The 23831-nt window shown below is 35.7% G+C and overlaps 1 protein-coding gene across 1 annotated transcript in view; it reads right to left on the bottom strand.

Moving 5' to 3' along the window:
- Positions 1-23831, bottom strand: part of ADAMTS20 (ADAM metallopeptidase with thrombospondin type 1 motif 20) — a 103148-nt gene that overhangs the window by 20666 nt on the left and 58651 nt on the right. Inside the window, exons 23-28 of the mRNA XM_064655877.1 lie at positions 23340-23462; positions 21909-22016; positions 20603-20767; positions 20077-20367; positions 19585-19746; positions 17940-18116 (exon numbers count right to left, since the gene is read on the bottom strand). Of these exons, the coding sequence (XP_064511947.1) occupies positions 17940-18116; positions 19585-19746; positions 20077-20367; positions 20603-20767; positions 21909-22016; positions 23340-23462 (1026 nt within the window). The remainder of the gene's footprint in view (positions 1-17939; positions 18117-19584; positions 19747-20076; positions 20368-20602; positions 20768-21908; positions 22017-23339; positions 23463-23831) is intronic.

Here is a 23831-nt window from a genome sequence, read left to right as displayed (position 1 = left end):
CTGTTATATTTGAATGGACTAATTTCGTCTTTATAATTTGTGCTATTCCTTCTTCTAAAGAAAGAAACCAAAGGTTTGTGTGTTAAGTTAGTTTATTTAAGATAATGTTAGCAGTTCCAGAGCAATGCCTGCTTCTCTTTCATAAAGATGTTCTACTAAATTTTGTAATTACAATAGAATTATAGAGGAATTAAGAGAATCCACATTTGGCTTTAATTCTATTAGATTGGAACCTGAAGAGGGAGTTCAGAAAGGAAAATGCCAGTTTAGATGTTAAAAATAACAGAAGATTTATGAACAGTTATGTCAAATATTTCACCCAAATACTGTTCAGCTCTGATGACTAAAGCTAGCTGAAATCTAGTTATCTTAATGTAAAATGCTGGAACAAAAATGGAAGATACCTAAAATCTGTAGGTAGAAAATAATTTTCAATTATTTTTAAAAATGTTTGTATTTAAAAAAAAATTAAATCAATTATAAGGAATATAGTTTATCTTTCCAGTAATATAATTTTGTATAAGTCATCTGATTTATTTTTTTTCTTTGCTGTAAGAGACGGTAAGTTACAGAACATTGCCAAATCATACCACGAAAATATTCACATTTAAATATCTTTTTTGAGGGAGTTTTTTCACTCTATGTTAATTTAATGTTATGTTAAAAACTTAAAAAGACACGTTCGAGAGGTTGGGATTATATAAAAAAATCTTAAATGCATCAAATCCTTAAAAATTGTAAGTTTTCCAGAAATATGGAGGCAGCATTTCTTCATATAGATTTGCTATCTTATTCTTTCACATATTCATCAAGATACAGATCTGATTTTCTGTTTCCATACATCCAAACCTCCTGTTGAATAGACCTTACACTGAAAAAAAGGACCTTCACAGTGCAAGAGGTGATTCAACAATATCCTAATATTATGGGTTTCAAATTAAGAGCTTTTCGATTTGTTTTTTTGTTGTTGTTTTGTGTTTTAGTTGCATTTTTTTAGCTTAATTCATGTAAGAACATTGTTGTTTAATTCATTATGTTAACATGTTGTTGCTCTGAAGGAATGAAAGCTCCTGATACTTTTAAAAGCTAAAAGACACCACCAGACATTAAGCATTTGTAAACTTCTGCTTACATACAATTGCCAAAACTTAAAAACAAATAAAAGACCAAACTAGGATGTGCCTCCAAGCAGTTTTGCTAGAACCAAGTGCTTGGAGTACTTCAACTCCTGGAATTTCATGGAGCAGCTCCTACCTGCTTCAGCGTGGTTCCACAGGGCCAGATTCTTACAGCTGCTGCAGTGACCGTCTCCCACCAACAGCAGCGTGAGGAATAGAAGCCTAATTATCTCTAAGGACCAGATCCTTTACGATTTCAATTAGACCTTAATAAAATTTAGGCAACTAACTCAAGGATTGTTATTCTTAAAGCCTTGCATACGTATCAGTTACAGAAGCACCTAGGTTGCCCTGAGCCACAGTCAAGGACCTTAAAAATCTTCACTTAAAAAGTACAGGCATGCACAATCTTTTTAACAGACTACCAGCTCATTGCTTTACATGCCCATAAGGATCACCAGCATTCTGAAAAGAGATTTTCCTCTATTTCTACTAACAAGTTAAAAAAAGAAAGCAATTGCTCTGAGTGTATACTGAGCACACAGCAGCTGAATGAGGCACATTACAAAACAGTCAAGGACCTTAAAAATCTTCACTTAAAAAGTACAGGCATGCACAATCTTTTTAACAGACTACCAGCTCATTGCTTTACATGCCCATAAGGATCACCAGCATTCTGAAAAGAGATTTTCCTCTATTTCTACTAACAAGTTAAAAAAAGAAAGCAATTGCTCTGAGTGTATACTGAGCACACAGCAGCTGAATGAGGCACATTACAAAACACAGCGATAAGTGATATTTAGTGCAATTAAAGAAAGAAAAATTCTCCTAATTTTTATTTTTTTTTAACACATGAAAAACCTAATACACTTGCTCTGGATATAGCAGATCCAGGATCATCAATGGAAAGTTCAAGAGGATATGTTACTCTGTATTTACAGTATTCTCCTGAAATTGGGCATATTCTGGCTTCATTCCTTAGATAAACTATAAAAAAACCAAATTCTTAAAAGGATCGTTTCCTCCCCAAGTGCCTTGGCATCAGATGCAGGCAGGTGCAGCTGTGTTCTTTACTGGATAGTGACTCACCTTTAGCAAGAGAAATGAGGACTATTCCTGTCCCATACAGCTTCTCATGGGAGGCTCCTGACAAGTAGGTGTTGCCTACCCTCCATTACAGAGAATGAATAGCAAAGATAGCAAACCAAGTCACTCAAATGCTGAATCAAAAGCTTTAATCAATAAAATAAAGTGGGGATGACTCAACATTTCTGTAAGGGCAGAGCATAGATCCCGCTCAGTCCTCAGAATGAAAATATAGAATCCACAGAAGATCCCTGAGTGGGACTCCCAAGTGCCTAAAGGTCTCTACACTTACAAGGAGATGTCTTGCCCACCTCTATCCCCACTGTCAGTATTTTCTTTAGAGAGCTGCATACTCAACTTCGACCTAAGACACCTGCCTGATCAGCTTCCCCTCAGCTCTGTAACAACAGTAAGAAGTGTCGAATTCTCACTGGTACAGGAGTAAAGCCTCGTTCTGTGCTCTGGAAGCCACTTTTAATGCATCCAGCCTATAGAACATTTCTTACAAGGCTAAACTTTGCCCTTCATAAGCTTGTGTTTCTTCTTGAAGCTCCCAACGTGTTATTATGCGGTCTGTGTGGAAAGACTGGGGAAAGTACAACTGCACGTAACTATGGTCAAGAATAGCGTAGTCTTTACTGCTCAATTTTTCTGTAATGTGGTTCCACTTGTACGACATTCCACACAATTGGAGGTTTATGGAGAGTACAATTTTTCATATATTTTTTGCACATGTAGGGGAAAAAAAATCCATAAAATCTTTAAATCTAACAAGAAATTTCAACATTTCTTTAAAAATTGCAAATTGAAAAAAACCCATCCTGTAACCATTTTACACAGAAATTCTAGCACTGTCTCAGTATTGGCAAACGTCATATTTCCCATATGTCATGTTCTTTTAAATACATAAATCTGCAGTAAAAGCTGGCCTTCATTACCATTGTTCAAAGTCATTCCATAACACTGGTAACTAGGATTCATCTGTTTGTATTTTCTTCATAGCAATAAAGTTCTGTGAGGATCAGCCTGACAGAACTCCTGGTGCTTTCTGTGGCACAGATGGACTCTCATACAGGCATGCCATCATCAATTCCTACAAAATTGAGGCTCTTTCTGCAGCAGACATGCCAAAAGCTTTTTGATTCTTTTGCTATTATTATTTAATTGAAAAATTAAAGACCTTGTATTGTTTGGTGGATTGAACTCCAAGAGTTTGGATGCATATCAAATTTCCTTAACCTTTTCTTTAAAGGAAGTGTTTTTAGCTGGTGGTTCAGTGGGCTTCTGGATACTGAAAAAAAAGGTCAGGAAAATGCAAAGCATGCAATAGTTTCTCTTTATATTCATATTAGATAGATAAAGACTTAAAATATAAATGAGTGACTAGAAGCAGTACTGTAACTTTACTGGATTTGGCTGGGATAGAGTTAATTTTCTTCACAGTAGCTACTGTAGGGCAAGTGTGATTAAAATAGTGTTGAAAACACATGGATATTTTAGTTATTGCTGAACAGTACTCACACATCATCAAGGCCAGTGAGGAGGCTAGGACTGAACAAGTGGTTTGGAGGGGACACAGCTGGGACAGCCAACCCCAAGGGTTATCTCAGAACAAGTTATCAGCACTAAAAACTGTGGGAAACAAGTAGGAAGAAGGGGCATGTGGAGTGATGCATTTGTGTTCCCAAGCAAATATCACGTGTGATCCTCTGCTTTCCTGGGGATGGCTGAACACCTGCCTGTCTATGGGAAGTGGTGAATGAATTCCTTGTTTTGCTTTGCTTGTTGATGCAGCTTTTGCTTTACCTATGAAAATTACTTTTTCTTAACCCATGAGTTTTCTCACTTTTACCCTTTCAATTCTCTTCCCCATCCCATCAGGGGGAGGGAGAGAATGACTGTGAGGGGTTCAACTGCCTACTGGGGTGCAGTTACAACAGTAGAAATGAAAAAGTATAAAATATATTCCAAATGTTTAAAGGTATTTTCTTCCTCTCTGTCTTTTTTGATCATAACTTCTGTGACTGGACATGAATATCAGTTTAAAACCTACAGGATTAAACATGGTAGTTGCTTGAGTTGTCTGGCAAACTGCATTTTGATGATCCCTAGTTGTCCCAAAAGTCTGTTTGGACTCTTGTAAAACTATTCTTCTAGTACACTAGGATCACTACTACACAAGACACTAATAAAACAAAATGTTGAGCATTGCTTAGTTGAGAGTTACTTTTAACTTTTCATTTGCTTTATTAGAAGTAGTTCTTGTGCCTGCCTCCTCTGCTAGCTGCATTTCCCCAGGGTTTATTGTGATGCTTGAGCACAAGATACACATTTTTTAGCTAAAAGCATTCCAAAAGTTCTTCTTTCCTTTAAGTATGTTGACTACTATGAAGAAACAACACAGACTCTGTAATTTGGTCCTACTGAATTCTTTGTTTCCGAGTTAGCAATTCTTCACTAAAGCAAGTATAAACACTTGTGCCATTAGCTCAAGCATTCAGAAAAGACCTGCTTACAAAGGACCAAACATTCCATCACTCCTGAGAAGGAGCGGATTGAACTCCAACTGTTACATCCCAATTATATGTCAACTATGGAAGTTACACTGAAGATGCTTTTGTTTTCTCATTTGAGTACAGCTTGATTTCAAAACTTTAATGTTAATGATGCTCAGAAAATGTTTTGATTTGATTAATCCTCCTTTCATCTGCAGTCTGCAAGTCTGCTTTGCCACTTTTCTGAATGTGCTTTTGCAGCTATAGCAATGGAAAGGAGGAAGGCTAGGCCAAGTAGGACTTAAAGACTTCATCCAATCCATCATGCTGCTTAAGAGTTTGAATCAGCTGTATCTGGATCATTCCTGAAAGCAGTTTGTCAGTCTTGTCTTCAATGACAGGGATGCTACAGCCTCCCTTGCTGTATTTTTCCACTGTATAACCATCCTTACAGTTAGAAAAAGTACTTTATGATTTAATGACAGTCTCTCTTACCATTAAAGAGACTACCCTTAGCAGACTTAGAAACACTCACCTCTTTATAACCACTGATTGTGTTGCAAGAATACCCCATTCAGTCCATTCTTCCACAGTCTCAGTCTTGAGAAACACAAGCTACCCCAGCCTTCCCTCCAAGTCTCTTACCATTTAAGTGGCTGTCCTCCATACTCTCCAAATATCTGTGTGGCTTTTTACGAAGAGTTATCCAAGACTGTATGCTGTATATCAACTAAAGCACTAGAATTAAAATATGCTATGACAAAAAGCATATACCCAAAAAGCATATACCCAGTATTATTCTCCTTCATTCCAGTTCTTTGGGGCCCTCTCACTTTGCAGAGTTCTAGATGGCATTTGGAAGATAAGATCTAGAGTGAAAAGTTTCTGCAGTAATATTTTCAATCCCACAGCTAATGTCATGCGATCTTTGATGTAAATGCATAATAAACACACTTCCCTCTTGTAAGTACGAATCGTATTCCCACGAGGGCTGCAATACTTCAAGACTACGCTCTGATTCAATCACTACCTAAATGATGTTCCTACTACACAATTTGACTGGATTTCTAAGCTCGGTAACATAATTTTTTCTGTTTAAGTCAAAAAAGACTATATTTCTAAATTGAATTTGACCACTTGTATATCAAAATGCTAAAGGTGAGAAACCAGCACTGAAACCTGAAAACACTTTGCGAAGTTCAGTCCCACAGCACAGATGCAGCTCCTGTGACACTGACAGATGGTCTTCCAAGGTCAGTAACACAGTAACACAAGGTAAATCTCCATATTCCTACTGCTGGACTTGTCAAAAACTTTTGCAAAGCATGCCATGAGGTACTGTAGTGCATCTGAAAACCAAACCACACATCTCTTCAACACAGCAGCTCAGGAAGGACAGCCGTAACTGCTATTACCTACTGCCGTTCCATCACTGGAATGGAAGCCAGAGAACAAGTGTTCTCTGCCCCAAGTGTTATCATCAAATATTGTAATTTTTTAACTCAGCAACAAAAGAAGGCAGTAATCATTTTCTCTAGTCAGCCCAAGAGAGACCTTTTTTCTCCTTTTAGCCTAGCTACATATTCTGGCTGTGTAACAGGTTGAGAAGCAGGCACACACCCACACTGGTTTCCAGGGCTTCCAGGTGCATGCTGTGGATGTTAACACCAGTACTCTCCAAACCAATGCCAGTGTGGGAGTAGGAGACTCTGGAGTGCGCTGCAATACGACCTAACAGCCAGTCTGCATGTCACAGCTGAGAACAGAGACTGTAGTGACTGTTTGAGGTCATCTAACCTGTCCACCATCCCTAGTCATACCTCTTCTGTCAGGACTGAGTACCATACACTTCATTAAACAGTAGCTTTTTTTCAGACTGTTTTTAAGACAATTTTTGTTTCAACTTTCATCCGAAGGGTAACAAAAACCTCCTGAATAACTATTTTCCAAGCATGCTGAAGTGTATCTATTTAATAGTAGACATAAATGAGAAACTACGTACATATATATATAAGCATAGAAAAAGTAGGAATGATGGAGGATAAAGAGGATTAAGGACAGATTTTAGGGTTGATGTGGATAACCAGAAGGAAAAACTGCTATGAGAGGATATATCTGGCATCTACTAGGAATGTGCTAATGTATTCCTCTTAAAAATAAAGACATCCTGATTAGAACTAAGTCAGAACCATTAGCACATATATTGAAGGTAAAATGATTTCACGTCTGCAGAAGCCAAACTCTACCGATGATGCTACAGAGAAATTTTACAATATTTTAAAGTTGACACCACATGGTCTGAATTTTTTTATCCACTGCAGCTAGCAGTAGCCTTAATGAGGGAAAACAGCAATCTGCCTGGATGGCAGATGAGCAACCATACTCTTTGCAGCTGTTGGAAAAATCAGAACCAGAACTCTTGAAATTTCACTTAATGATCATCTACAAAATTTCTTTTATTCATTCCAGTTAGATTTGTAAGTCTTTTTTAGGCCTGCCTCTTTGACATCTCAAAGCACTGTCCATTACCTTGAGTTCAGCACAAATGAAACAGATGATGAGGTCCTTATATGAAAGCCCTATCACATCTTTCCCCCTAAGGATGAACACCACTATTCTTCCCATCACTGCCTGAAGCCCGACATACTTCTTGATGACAACAATAGAGCATTTGAAGAGTAGACTGTTACCATACTCAGCTCCCTACCTACTGTGATACTCAGAGGCTTCACTGTGCCATGTATTCCCACTCTGTCTACATATATCTCATAAATGAGACTAAGCTTTTCCAGTCAGCAACCTTCTCTTTGTTTTACCTACATGATACACATAACACAATTAGACTTTCAAACAAGCTTTTAGCTATCACAATAACACAAGAAAAATGGATTATGGAGATATATCTCTGGGTGTGGATTTAAAACTAATAACCATAATTATGAGTTGATGATTAATACGTTCTCAATAATAATGACATATCATACTTGGTATCTCATTTAACTCTTCCTTTATATGTTCCATTTCATCTCTCAACTACAGTAAAAATTTAATTGTATAGTTATTCTTCCTGCCTTACTTGCTCTTAATTTGAATCCACTCTGTCTGGTTACCACCTGAGCACCAGGAAACCAGTAGGTATTTCTGCCTCCTTTCAGCAGCCATTTGGCAGGCTCAGCTACTTTCTGTGCATGTCTTAAATGCCACTGAAGGGTCTGTATGTACCTCTGGTAGGAACTCCACCATCAGCCATTATTCAAGCAACATTATCACTGTCATTCATGACAGTATATATTAAAATGATGAAAAGTATGATCAGATTATTAATTGCTGAGAGGGAGGGAACAGATAAACTGCATTGCTCAGCCAGCATTCCTGCAGCACATCTGGTACATGTACCTAACTTTATCATCTGACAGTTGAATGATACATACAACAGGCAGATGGCTGAGGTAAATCACAATTAAAAATACAGAAACATTAGTAAATTAAAAAAAAAACAACAAAGAAACAACATCCCCAACAAACAATTCTGCCTTACCTTTCCTTCTAAAATCAGTGGCAATTGGGAAAAGAGCTAGACACTCACTAGCTCTTTCTGCTAATCTAATCTACAAGTAAAAATTTGTGTCCCATTTACAAAATTGAAAAGCAGTCCTGCTCTTTGCCTTCGATATGTTCTGTAAGAGCTTCCTACAGGCACTTTCACCATTACAGCATTGCAGACATCAAATTGCTGACTTGTCCAGACTTCAGCAAGTCTCACCTTTCTTTACCCACAGTCATGTAACACTAGTAATACATTTAAGTGATTACATGAAGGCAGCAGCACTGAAGACAGTGAGTAAAGTGCAAGCATCACCAAAGAAGGGTGGCAGAAACGGAGCTAGGAGAGCTTAGGGAAATCCACTGTGAGCAAAAGAAACATGGGGTTTTCCTCCCTGTTTCTAATAAATGGGTAAATTTCAGGACACACTTTCCAAATAGAGAACAACAGGTGTGTCTGTGTCCATCCGGCAGTTGTGTTCACAAACCCGCACGAAAACCCAAAGTGAATCCATTTGTTGCTTCCAAAAACTGGACACAGTTTAACAGACTGTATCACGGGGAGGTTAGACTCCTGCCTCCTGTGAAGCTGGGGAAAACTGAACAAATGCACAGGAATGACACAATCTGCACTCACTGGAAAGTAATTTTGGCCCCTTGAGAGGAACATTTTGTTCATAGGTCTTCATAATGCAAGTTGGACCACATTTTTAACATGATGGAGGATCTCTGCTATGGAAGTTACATTTGCACAAAGGGGTCAGACAGTTAAAAAGCATTAGTTTATAATATTTTCACAATTTAAAATTTCGTTTTATTATCTTTAGAGATAGGGTCTTTTCAATTAACCAATTACAAAAGTAACTAGACATAATGCAGTTTTACAACAGCAGACAAATTAGTTTCATCCGAGTTTGCAAAAACCTAAATATGAGCAGAAGAAATCCTGGACGCCAGCAAGTGCGATCCCTGATTTATCATTTTTATTCATGTTAGCAACAGCAAAACAGTAGCTCAGAAATTAAAAGACTGACAAATACATGATCTCTTCTGTGTTTTTCTGCTCTATAAAAAGTATCACTTCATATCACTTCACTTTTTTCATTTCATTAAAATCTAAGATTTTGTATTCGAACTTTAAAAAACTGAAAAGTCAAAGCAATATATACTGGAACAATATAGCATTGTCAGAATTTTTTCAAACTTTTTTAGATGTATAAAAAATATAACTCTTTCTATGTCACTGAACTAAATATCACCTAAAGAATTATGCTTTCCCCTCAAATTTATATTAAATATTAATTTGGCATGAAAATATATTTTAGATGAGAAATGAAACATTTTACCTACCTTCATGTGTTGAAATCCAATTTGCTTTTAACCTAAGCCACTCTTCTGTATATTTTCAATTTACTAACAATCAAGGTTTCCAACATGATGTTTCATGTGCAAAATATGAGCACGCATGAAAGCTTCCAAATGATTGATTCAGTGGGAAATCTAAGTGCCCAATCCTGCTCTCACTGAAGTGAAAGGGCCAGGTAGATACATGCTAGAACATATACTGATATGAATATCAGGCTGTTTTAGTGGAGTCACCAGTCTCCCACACTTACTGGTTTTCAAAGAAAGGACTAGGAACTCCTGCAACACAGAACTAGGGAACATATTGTTCATTTTCCAAACCATGCCAGGTAATAAAAATATTTGTGTACTGACCCTCATAAATGCTTGGAAATGCTTATACTTTCATATGTTTGACAACTTCTAAATGTGGGTCTCAAAAACACTTCGAACCAACATTTATGAGTTCTGACTGTGGTTTTTGAAACTGCCACATCTCACAATGATTTTCACACTGATCTGACCACCGAGAACACTTCAGCTTTTCTGAAAGTTCTAATAAATACATCAGTAACTTCATATTCCTTTCATTCTCATTAAATGGTTGTATGTATTTAGGCACAGACCACCTGCTTCTTTTCCCCTTCCACAATATTCTGGTTGTTGGGGTTTTGTGGGGTTTTTAATTATTATTATTAGTTTTGTTTTGACTATGTTACCCTCTACTTGTCCTCTTTCTAAAAGCATGGTCTGAAAGTTCTGCAAACCTCTTCCTGTAAAAGTGTTTGGAGAATGTAAAAACCCATGTTACATCTTTGAGATTAAGAACTGAGCATCATGTTATGATCCTCAGTTTTCTATGTCTTTTGTCACTGACTAAGTGGGAGCAGGACTGGGCTGTAAAATTGAAGCTCCAGCAAAACTGAAGTTCCAGCAAAAAAAGAAACAGCTAGGATCTTTAAGCTTTGTCATCAAAGATCATGTGCCAACTACCTATTTCAGTAACAGTATTTTTTTTCTGTTTAAGAGCTCTCCCCATGAAAATAATGTCACTAAAATATCATATGTAGGTAATTTCAACACAAAGGTTACTCTAGAGTAAAAAAACCCTCACTTTCAGCAAAGTGGTTAGTTCCTGTCCCACCCTTTTATTTATTTTTTAAAGACTTAAACATTAACATTCCTTAATAAAGAGCACAATAAATATAAACACAAAGCCACACAACATGCATGAAAAAGAAGGGTTAAAATGCAACTGTATTTCACAGACACAAGTCACAGTCATTAAATTATCACACATACATTATAAATTATTTATTATTTCAAGCTATACAGGTAACATAGCACCAAAAAGGAGAAATTTCCTTTAAACTTGATTAACATTACACAAATATTTGCTTTTGAATTTTGGAAACAAGTATTTTCTTTCATTTTTATCAGAATGACCCTAAATGAAATGCACTATCCCAAGTCTGTTTTATGACATTATTTGGGCAGTGACATATGTCATCAGTTATCTCTGAAAAGGCCTCCCACTATCAATTTCCAAAGTTTTAAAAAATGAATAGCAGATGCTAACATTAAGATTTCAGGCCGTGGGATATTAATTTAATGTGCTGTATTGGCAGTGAGGTATTTTGAAGTTTGACATTAGGCAGCAGCAGAAGTAGAGGTAAAGACTGAAGTTGGTTTTGAAAACCAAGTTCACTGATTCTGAATTCCCTTTTAATATAAAAGATTATTTTTAAAGATATAAATACTTTTTACACATTAGAAAAAGTGAATGAAGGCACTTATCATACATAGAAAGATTTTTTGCATTACAATAAAAACAAATAAATATTTTACTTATGCAAATCTGGGCTGTTTCTGCTCCTGCAGAAGTCAATGGGATGCCTGGCAGTAACAACACTGGAAGGATACTGGGATTATTTAAAAAAAATAGATTCATATTCATTAAAAGTAATAATAGATTTCTTCCACTACTGCAAAGACAGAATTACATCGACATTATTCTGAAGCAAGTAAGTAGAAAATTGAAGAACTAGAAAAGCAGCCACTTTAAACACTTTAAACAATATTACATTATGTGTCTGAAGTAATAGCAGTAACACTTAAAGATAACTTTGAAGATGATCCACTCTTTTTATGCCTATTTTCTCTGAATCACAGGTAATAATTATGAATTACATACAATTCCTAAGAGTGAGAAAAAGATTTAAAAGAATTTAAATCTATATTTTATGAACATTTCAGACAAAAAAATATAACTATCTTTTTTAAAGAGCTATGTATTCTTTCTAAAGGAATGAGAAAGGATGAAAAGCAAACATAAATTTCAAGTTAAAATAATTCAGGTTAAAATGTTTATGATAAAATTTAGGTAGCTATCCACACTCATATAAGAATTAATGCCCAAAGGAAATACAAAGCTTTCAAGGTAACATGAACTGCTACTACCAACTGCCTAAGCAGAAACCTTGCTGTTTCACTACCTGGACCTTCAAGGGTTTTTGTAAGCACTGAAAAACCACAGGGGGCCAAAAATAAAGTCAAGCTCCTAAATATATTAAAATTCTTGTCATCCAAAAATGTGAACAAACTTTCCTCACTATGTGAAGCCTCAGGGTATTGTCTTCCCATATATGAATAGCTTTTTCTATTCCCCCAGTGTAATACCTGCCCACATTCCCTAAGATTTTTAGAAAAATATATAAAAATTGAAGGTACACAGCACAATAAAAGTAGATATATATCAGGAATTTTGAGAAAGTTACACTGTTTTCTATTTTGCAGGCAACAAACTAGGTGGCATAGAAAAAAAGAGACTAGTAAGGAAGATATGATCATTTAAACCAAGAGATAAATACCAAAACCCTAAAGAAAACTAAAATAAAAAGGTGATGCTTCACTTAGTATTCAAATACAATCCTTGACGTGAAGGCACCATAAAAAACCTCCACTAGGAAATGCATACTAGATGTGTAGAAGTTATCACTTGCTGAACAGCAGAGGGAAGAGTAAAACAAAACGTATGTTCACATTACACATTTTGCCCAGGTACCAGGCAAGGGTTTTGGCACAAGAAATCTCCTAGCTTGCTACAAATTATATCAAATTATTTCCCAGCCAAGTACTACTAAAAATAATATTTTATTCTCTAGCATGCTATACTTGAAGGCTTTTCAAGACTATATGTGCACTATGTATCTGCAGATTTGTTGTGCCTAAACATAACCATTGATCCAACCAACATTTGATTTGATTGTATTCCCACATAACTTTTTGTCAGGTTACAGACAATTGTTCGGCTAAGAATACTAAAGCATGTGGATACAGGAAATACTACTCAAAGGAAAAAAAACTTAGTATTGAAAGTAACAAAGCATCATTCTTGAACTCAAGATAGATTATTCTACAACTCTTCTAGTACAAAATTGTTAAATCTACTAATTATGGTTGAGTTTAAAAACCTTATGGTGTCTTTGCAAATTTGTAATACTCTCTAATACTCTCTCTTTTCATGCTTTAAGTAAAACACAACTGGTTATCATTAAGTTCAGAAAACCAGAACTACTCTGATGAAAATTAATACAATAAACCAGAAGTCTTACTGCATGGACTAAACACAGAAATCCAACAATGCACTCTGGAAAGAAGGGATACAATAAAAATCTATACTAGAACAAAGTATTCTTAGCCAGCTGTCAGAATGCTATGCAATTTTTCTTGACATTAGATAATGTGACATATGTTTTCCATACTTTTTAGCTTGTACTTTCTTCATTCTTTCATGAAGTTTTGGAACATTGCCTCAATCCCTTCACCAATGAAATTAGAGTAGCGGTGGTGCAACTACATTAAAATAAGCAGCTATATTTACCTCAAGTATTATTTAACTCATAAATACATTACATATATTTGTATATCAAAATATATACATCTGTATTGTCATTTCTATATATCAAAAAAGAGCTAGTGTACTTAAGCACATAACAATTTGGCAATGAAATTGAAATCAAATGTTTCAAATTTCGAAACACTTGAATTTAGGAATGCTTGTATAATATTTATCAAGCTCAATTACATTAAAAATTGACACCAATATTCTTTAAAAAAAAAGGCAAAGTCCTTCAAGATGAATGGACTGGGTGCAAATCCACTCCATTTCCTCTGAATTTTGGTAAAAAGGCAATCAAGAAAACAAAAGAGGAAAACGAATGAACATGATTCAGTTCTTACTAAAGAAAATTCACTTAGAAACTTGAACAAAACTAAGGGGGCAGAAGACATAAGCCACATTCCAAAAAGATCATTGTCAGAGTCTCTCAATGACCATCAGATCAAATGAATTTAACTTACAGGCATAAGGATGTGTTTCCTAACCATCCTCCCTGTAAAACTTCAGAGAGTCTTTCTGATTTCAATATCATTATATGAAAATACTGGACTGAATTAAAGATTCACAGATTACCAAAAAATCAAAGTTTCTGCATATGCATGATATTTCTGATAAAGCTTCCTGGACTGGTATGAGCCTTCAGAATTTGAGATGTACTTGACTCACATCCATTTGGACAAATGCAGAAACCAGCAAGAGAGGAGCACAGAGCCTTTAAGCTTGTGATGATCAGCTCCAGCAGCCACAGACAGACATTACAAAGTGTAACAGCCCATAGTTGCTAAACTGCAGAAAGCATCAGCCGAAATTCTGGCTTCAAATCATAAACAGAGCCTTCCTTGCAACTGCCCTATTGTGCATTTACAAGATATGTTTGTCAGAGACTGAAATTGTTAATGATTTATGCATTCTAGGAGACTTTTGCAGGCTTTTGACTTGCATGATACCTCTGATAAGCAGTCGGGCCCCTCCCTCCCTCCAGTGCTGAAGGTGTGAAGTCCTGAAAAGGCAAGAGCTGAGCTTGCAGGCTTTTGACTATTGATACATCTGACGAGCAATCAGGACCCTCCCTCCCTCCAGTGCTGGAGGTGTGAAGTCCTGAAAGATAAGAGCTGACCTTGCAGGCTTTTGACTATTGATACATCTGACGAGCAATCAGGACCCGCCCTCCCTCTGCCAAACTTGAAAGGCGGGAGCCAGGCCAGACACAGCAGCTCTTGCGCAGGGCCCAGGGAGAGGTTGGAGGCTCGAGGCATGGCCCGTGACACTGACCATGGATATGATAATTCATAACTTCTTGGAGTGTGGGGGCTTCCCTCCTTCACCCCCAGCAGATCAAGACCACCACTTCAAGTGACAGACATGGAAGCTGCAACTATCAAGTTTCATCGCTGGACCCCGTGGGCGGTGACTATGGACATCTGTCCACTCTCAGCTTTTCTTTCCCTTACTCTCCCTTGCTCTTATCCTGCCTTTCTCTCCCCTATGCATTTTTCTCCTCCCCAGAAAGGTTATGACAGCACCCAAAAATGTTAGCTTACCTATTGATTATGACAGCACCCAAAAATGTTAACTTAACAATTGATTCAAAATTGTTAAAATAAATCTTATCAATATATGTTTTCATACACCGATTATTTAGTGTCGTTTCACTTTAATCCACCCCAAAGGAATTTTTGATAAAACCTGGGTTACCCCCCCCTCTTTTCCTGGGGCGGGTCGTAACAATGTTTTATTTTAATTACACTGTGTAAAATTAATCAATAACTGAAAGATATATACTTGGCTAAAAGTCTCCCATTCTCAAATATATAACGATAGCTATTGGAAGAAGTTAGATTCATAGAATCACTAAGGTTGGAAGACTTCCAAGATCATCTAGTCCAACCTCTGATCAATCACCACCTTGTCAACTAGACCTTGGCACTGAGTGCCACATTCAGTTGTTTCTTGCTAGAATTCTTGGCTAGAAAGAGGCTAGAATGTCCCAATATCGAAGAAAGCACAAAAGACTTTGACAACTGCTAGACCAAAACAATCCTTCTGCATGGTGGATCAGGTTCTTGACTCAGGGTTCTGAATTAGTCTTAGCTAATTTGACCTTTTCTGAATCTATTTCTGCTGGTACCTAAAATACAACAGGAAATTATCTTGCTATGAAAAAGTTGGAATAATCCATGAGTGAAGCTTTTAGTTCAGACATGGTTTAGACAAAGTTACATCAGAATAAGGAAAAGTTTTAAGCAATTTTGATACACATTTCTGAACTGGCTGGGCCAGAGAAGAGCTCATATTCAAGCATGTCAAGGAGTTGTTCCAGTTGTAGAAATTCCCTTCTTTCTACTCACCTTCTCCACATATTATCTTTGCCATGCATGTCAGAAGGAAAAGGTGGCAGAATCTATCACACAAAATTAAGCTACAAGTGGGAATTCTTGCATCTCAGTTTCTGCTTAAGTTTTAACATTGGAATCTCACTAGTAGACACAAAAGTGCACTGCATTGCTGTCCTGACACATAAATATTACTCGATACCTTTATGAAAAATATAAGCAGTGTTTTATCTGGTTCTTGCTGTCTTTATAGAGAAGGGAGTAAGCATAGATATGGCAGGCTTGAGGACTTCAGTCTCCAGCCATTAACGGTTTCCTATATTAGAGCATCTATTAGGTCAAAAATGCATAAGATAGTCAGGGCCAAACTAACATATCACTAGTCAATCATGGCTAAAAAAAGCTGTTTGTGCTAGGCTACAACAGTGTTCCTGTGACTAAAGCTTTTATTTCTCCTTTATAATAGTCATCCTCAAAGAATATATTTTGCTCTGTTTAAACAGCAGCAAAAAATAACTAAAGATTGTGTGTTGGCAGCATTCAGACTATCTAAAATGTGACAGCATATTCAATATGTGAGCCTGTTTTTATTTCCTGAATCTGCTACATTTGTTTCTGCACAACACCATTTGATAGTGTAATGAAATTAAATCTTTTACAGATTAACCACAGAGCCACAAACTCTCTCTGATAAATAGAATCAACTCTAAACTTAGTTTTTGAAGGATTGAAATGGCTTTTCATATCAATTGAGATATAAACCAACATGAAAATCTTTATAAAACTAAGCCATATGTAACGTTTACAATATAAGAGCTTACAGGTAACATTAATGCAGGACAAACTGCATCACTGAAGGAATGAACAGGCTGTGAATAATTCTTGCTCTAAAAGGAAAACAAACATTGAGTTCAAAGCAACTCTGTGCTGAAGTCTGCTTATCTTCTCAGCACTTGAAGTACACACATTTATTAAGCATTAGCAAATCACCATTAATTATTTGGCTAATGGCTAAATAAGATAATCTAGTGCCTGCTAAACACAAACCAAAACTCTGTTTTGCATAGTGGAAGAAAGATAACTGTGGTAAACCATTAATTCAAAGTTTCATTTTACAGTCTATTTGCAATAAATTAGAATAGATTATATAAACACTAGTAAATTATTATATTTGAAATTGGACAATACTTTTAAAATGTTCCCATATTAATTCATAGAACTAAATTACATATTTATCTTAATAGAAAAACCACACAACTGTTATCCCAGCCCATCTCCCAGGGATGTTAATGACAGGTTTTTTGCTCATTTTGATGGAACCAGAATTGGATCCAACCTCCTTTGATTGCCATTATTCTCCTTAGAATTTAGCACAGTAATCAATATTGTTATCAAATTCACAGCTTGGGAAATATAATGTATTCTATATTGCAGAGCTTGCTATGATTACTTCAGTATGTTAATAATATGCTAGTGGCAATTTTAAAGATTAATGGTGATTACAGTAGGCATTTTTATACATTAATAGACAGTGACATGTAGACAATAACATATTACAGTTACATATATAATTATACATAGATAGCTTTAATTAGTCCCTATTTTAAAACTACTAATATAAACTTTTATACACAAATGTACAGGTAATATGGAGTAAAATGTTTGATGACAGAGTGTAATATACATGTGTGTATGTTATCTTATGCTTAAATATACTGTAAGAAAAGAGTTATATGCTAAAAAGTTTGGGATTTTTTTACAAATATAAACATGTAGATAATACTAGAGCATAAATTACAGCATATCCTTTTAAATTTAAACACAGATCAAATCATAACCCTTCAAAATAGAATAACTGATGATTTCCGGTAATTTTCAAAATATTCCCTATAATCTTTTACAGAGCATGATAGTGTTCCCACTGAAGGAAATGGCTGCTTCTCATTTAATTCAATGACTGCAGGAACAATTTCTTGATAAAAATACATAGCCTATATTCCACATGCATTATTATTTCACTGTTATCAAACCAAATAATAATAGAACATTTAAAAGACAAGGGGAAATAGAGTGACACAAAGAAGTAGAAAGCAAAAAATATTAGTGAATGCTATCGTACCGATTTCCACGGTCCCCGATGCCATGAAACATCACCAGGGCAAGAATGCACATTACATTGTGCCATATTAGGTGGCTTGTCTAGAATTTCACAGTTTTGATCACCCAACATTTGGCCAGTAGGAAGCTGACAAATCACCAGTCTTGTTTTTATTCCATCTCCACAAGTCTGAGTACACTGAAATACAGAATTTTATATGCAATAATTTTCTTAAGAGAGTCATCACATACCATTAAACCAAAATATACAGCAATAATCAGTACATGTTATTATTTACTATGTTTATTTCCATATTCCCCTGACATCCTGTTGATGAATAAGGACTTAAAAGTCTAATCTTATGTAACGAAAAAAAATTCTCTCACCAAAACATTTACCAAACTACACTTTTATGGTTTATCAAGTGATTCTGCAGAAAGTCTCAGTTAGCAAGACTCTACTCTGTCAGGAAGAAGTAAACATTTGTGAGAATAAATGCGTATGTATCTCTTTCTTTACTAAGAGGAAAATATGGAAATTTGTCTTAAAACTAGTTTTCACTGCCAGACACTGGGCAGAAAACTTAGAAAAGACTCAGATACTGGGTATACTTTTACATAGTTTAATTTACAGTGACTAAGTGTAAAATACTTATAGGATGTGTTTTCTGGGTTTCAGTTTGCTTGTAATTCTGCAATACCAGACAAAAATACTAATTCTCATTCCTAATGAGCTAATAAAAACAACCTATAATAGTTTATAGCATTTTACTGTATTCCAAAGGATTCTAAATTAGACAAAAACTACAGCATCTGCAGTAACTGTATATCAAGTGTATGGCTATAGACAGAAATAAAATGACACTCAGACTGACCTTGAAAACTGAATGGCTAAATCTGAACAAAACGAGGGCAAAAAAAGTAAAATAAAAAAGGTACTCAACCAATTTTTCTTCTTTTTTCAACTCAACACATTGATTTATCATGAATAAGAAAAGTGGGCAGCAATCCTATGAGGTTAGATTAGAATAAATGCAAAACTAATCAGTTTTAGCTCTTTCTGTAGTGTTTGAGCAAGAATGCATGGTTGAGATATGACTTCACATGGCATGGAGAAACTGTCCAACAACATAAAATGCTTAATCAAAACATTCTAACCCAGGCACACCTTTTAGATGCCTGATCCTATCTTCATACTTCTAATTTGTGACTACAAGCCAGTAGCTACTACTACTTGCAGTTACTCTAGTCAGTACCTATGAAATTAGATGTAATAAAGTTTCTCTACAGCTTCTTGTGCTCATTTTTTTCTTAGACTAGCTATTGCACTGAGGTTTTCCTGCATACAATTCATCTTTTTGTAACAGAATATAATTTTGTATGTCTCAAGATTCAAGATGCTACTGCAACACTATTCTTAGCCTCACACAATACTTTCTTCTTTTGTTTACACCACTCATATTTCCACTACAGTTCTGGATTTATATTTACAAAGTTTATATGACACTATACATATATTACAAAGTTTAGATAAACAGGTTGAAACTCATTCTTTTGAAATAAGTAAAAAAAAGCTGTTCAGTTCCATGCACAGTCAAATAATTATGTTGCTATTTCTAAGCTTATGTGGTAAACAATGTTTCCCTTTGGAAATGAAATGCTCTTACTTCTCCCCAGTTCCCAAAGTTCCACCGCGGGCAGGGTCCAGAATCACAGTGTCTCGACTCTGGAGGTTTTGTTGCCTCATCACAATAACTAGCACTTCTTCCTTCCTTATCTTGACATACTACAACTCGACGGTGAAATCCACCTGCACAAGTACTAGAGCACTACCAAAACATGTAAACATATGTATCGCCATTCCATGATGAGAAAAATGTAAAATATATTGGTTAAAACAACTTGGTTTTAAACGTTAACTTTCAAAACTGAAATTTGCAAATAAAAATGACTACTATGTAGAAGTATTTCAAATTTGAAATCACTGAAAGCTTACATTTAGAATTTAATATATTCTGAATAACAATAACAACTACAATAATAATGATTTTTAAAATTAATGTGCTTCTCTTTCAACCAGATCTGTACTGCAATAACATTTCTGGAAATGTTAACACACGTGAGAGAACAGATTAATATATTCTAAAAAAATTTCTTACTGCTCCCCAGGGTCCAGTTCTCCATTGATATCCTCCCACAGAGGGATGGTTCCACTGGTTTAAATTGTCTTGTGGATGATGTATTGGGAGGTAACCTATTTCTGGAAAATGGCTTGGAGGGTCATGCATTTTAGGCATATGATGATAAACCCGTGGACATGGTGGCATGTTACATTCTTGTTCCTTAGATGGTCGGCCTTCAGGATCACAGTAATTCTCGTTGATTTGTTGATTATAGTTGACACAGAAAACTTGTCTTGTTGCTATTCCACTATCACATGTAACTGTGCACTGACCAAAAAATTAACAGTGTTTGAAACAGGAAATTGATAATTAATAACAGAGACATTTACATTTACTTTCGACAAGAAGAAACATATAGGTTTTTTTTTCATGGGATAATTAATTATTTGCAATATAATCAATTTCAATCACACTTGCACAAAATATGAACTCCCAATTTCTAAACAGAGGCTTTGGCCAATAATCTAAATAGACACCAAAAAATTTTACCATTAATACTTACAGGGGACCAATTTCCAGCTTGCCACTCTCCACATGGGCTAAAGCAGCTTGCAGTTTCAGCTGGTCGTGGTAAATGAGCACAGAAAGATTCATCTGCTATATCTCCATGAGCATCTCTACAACTCACATAGCGAGCACGATCACCCTTCCCACAGGTTGCAGAGCACTGTCAGAGAACAATCCAAGCTCATCACACTTCAGGAGAACAAACCAAGATCATGCAAACATCTAAAATACTAACATAGCTTAGTATCAACTTGGCTTCAGAATTAAATCAGATCTCCGTTTCACAATAATAGAACCATGCATCCAGAAAGGAAAGTGAAATACTGCTGGATAGTATGGGACTTAAGAATCCTGTTGGCTTGGAACTGAATTGCACGGCCTTAATTCTCATGAAGCAATTCAGCGTATATAAACAGGCAGCATTTAAACAATAACATGGAATAATTACACAGTTGCAAAGGCAATTTTTTTATTTATTAACAATAGAAACATCAGTAACTTCCAGAACATTTTAGTTATTACAAAGTGATGCAATATTTACATCAACTATTAAAATAAAAACTGATATTCACAATCCACTTGCTATTATAGTTTGTATTAGCATATTCCATTGAGCCCCTTCTGATGCCTTTATGTCTGAGGAGTTCAAGGTGGATTTAGCGAAGAGTTGCTGAGTAGCCTCAGTCCATGCACTCTTTACTGCTATTTAGTTAAAATAGTTGTGCAAAGATATAAGATATAACTGACACACACACATTTTTATAGATAATTTTAAAATTTCACATTGCTATTAAGTAAATCTAATTTTCCACATTATCAAAATAAAAAACTCTTCCACTGAAGAAAGTTAGTGTAGGAACCATTATCATAATGCTGATTTTACAAAAAATGGCAAATTAGACCTTTAAAGACCCAAACTGTTTAATTACTATTCACATTAAAGATTTAAATGATATTTTAAAATCAAAGATGTTCTCCATAGTCAGAGACTGATCAATTACTTTTAAAAACACTTCCTATCACACTCTCAATCATATGAAAACTATTTTGCTCAATTCCCTCTCCTAGAATCCTGATTTTTTCCTCTCTTTTTCCCTGATTAGATTTGAAGCACATGGTTTGCTGGGAGTGTCTATCTCCTCCTTAAGAAACAGGTCCTTCTCTTAAAAAAATATTAGAATTCCTTTTTAATTTATCCCAAGTAAATTTAAGTCTGAAAAATATATTAATGAGAGCTTTATGGAAAGATAGGTCAATGATTGGAGCACTGCTCTGCAAGATGTGACTGCTACATTACATACTGGTGTCCATGATCCATATCTCCATTGGGTCACTTTCCCCCCATGAACTAGAGGAAGTGATGTAGTCCATAATTTTGTATTTTCTGGACAAGAGGGCAATTCACATTCCTGTGGGGGTGAGGAAAAAAAAACTTTCAAAATATACATTTTGGAGGAGCCAAATGTAAAGCAAAAGGCTCTGCAGACATAGATCCTACCATTACAATAAGTCAGTGTTAATTAATAAGAAAATACCATCTGCTAACTTCTCCCTGGAGTTATTCAGAGATTGTTTTGTTTTGTTTCAAATCAAGAATCAAAGAAAATTTATTTGAAGTTAAAACTGCATTAGTAATAACTAATAATATTGGCACTTGGAGAAAGAACAGTTTTGGGCAACTTGCTGGAGACAAGGGACATAGATGTTACAGTGTCCTACTTCATAGCCACAGGCAGTACAGAAGTCAGCAAAGACAGTGGCTGTGCTGTCCTGTACTTTATACCTTTACCTATTGAGAACACAAATTTGCCCAGTTTCAGTCAGTAGCCAAACAGGTCCCACAATTGAAAATACAAAGCATACTCAAACTCAGTGTTTTCACATGTAAGTGGAAATAAATTTATACCAATTAACTGGCTTTTATATTCAGAAATCTTATTCAAGAAGCCATGTACCAGATGGCTGGTAACTTGTGACTGGTTTACTCTGAACCATATAATGCTTTTCTTGCCCTCTTCTCCTTGAGAGAAGAGGCAGAATACGTGCTTCACAAGATACATGGTTTCCAGCTTAGCTGGGCTTCCATGAGATGTATCAATGTGGTTGCCACATTGACATATTAATTAATAGCACCTAAGACATCAGTTGCTTTCAGGTAAAGATAAACCCACTGACTGTATTAAAACCATTTCTTCTGAAAAATGACAGATTTAAATTAAGCAAAGTGATGAAATAAATAAACCAAGGTAAGAAAAGATAAGGAACTATATTGAATTGTAATCCATTTCTACAAAGTTTTTAATTAGTATTATTCCAGCTACTGAATCTTTCTTCAAGTAACCATGTTGTTCTTTTAAGAACTATATACAAGTAGAATTTTAGGGAATACCAAGCCAGTTAGGTACTATTGTTTCTGAAGCACGATGGAAAGCAGTGCCCATTCTACAGGTTGGAGCTTTCCCAAATAATCACAGGCCTTTGGATGCCTTCAAATCATATACCCTCACCCTTCAATCACATACCAAATTTTAAAACCTTCAATGTCCAAATTAATCTTCTTTTGCTTTATTCCTGATGCTGAATTTGACATTTGTGAGAAAAAGCAGACAGTTCCAACAATTTCTTTCCTCATTTTAGAACTTATTTCTACCAAATTCCCTCAAAGAGTCAGTAGACAACACTTGTATTTAGATGCTTTCAACTAAGAAGTAGAGAGGTATTTTTTAACTTACTTGGTTATCTCTAGGACGAGTAGCAGCATTGCACTCCCTGTCATCACTCAAAATAACACGGTAAGTCCCAGTAACACATTTGACTGCACGCATCTGGTATCCACGTCCACATGTTGCAGAACACTGTTAAAGTCAATAATTTCACACACTTGAAATAGCACCACTTATAACCAAATTTCACTTCTGTTAAATTTTCTATTTTAAAACTCTTTCCAGAATGAATAGGAATGACTACTGAGATGGTGTTAACTTTCTTTGTGGCAGACCATAAGGTACTTAAACAGTGTCCATAACACACCAGTGTTTTGGCTATTGCTGAACAGTGCTTGTGCAGGATAAAAGCTTTCTCTCTTTAACACCTTGTATCCCCTGCAGTGAGTAGGCTGGAGGTGGGCAGGAAACTGGGAAGAACACTGTTAGAACAGCTGACTTGACCCTGTCAAAGGGACAATCAATGCTACATAATGTCATGTTCAACAATAAAATCTGGTG

Source organism: Pseudopipra pipra, chromosome 5, assembly GCF_036250125.1.
Source record: "Pseudopipra pipra isolate bDixPip1 chromosome 5, bDixPip1.hap1, whole genome shotgun sequence".
Classification (NCBI taxonomy): Eukaryota; Metazoa; Chordata; class Aves; order Passeriformes; family Pipridae; genus Pseudopipra; species Pseudopipra pipra.
Note: the sequence above shows the minus strand (reverse complement) of the source record. Positions and strands in the feature narration are given on the sequence as shown.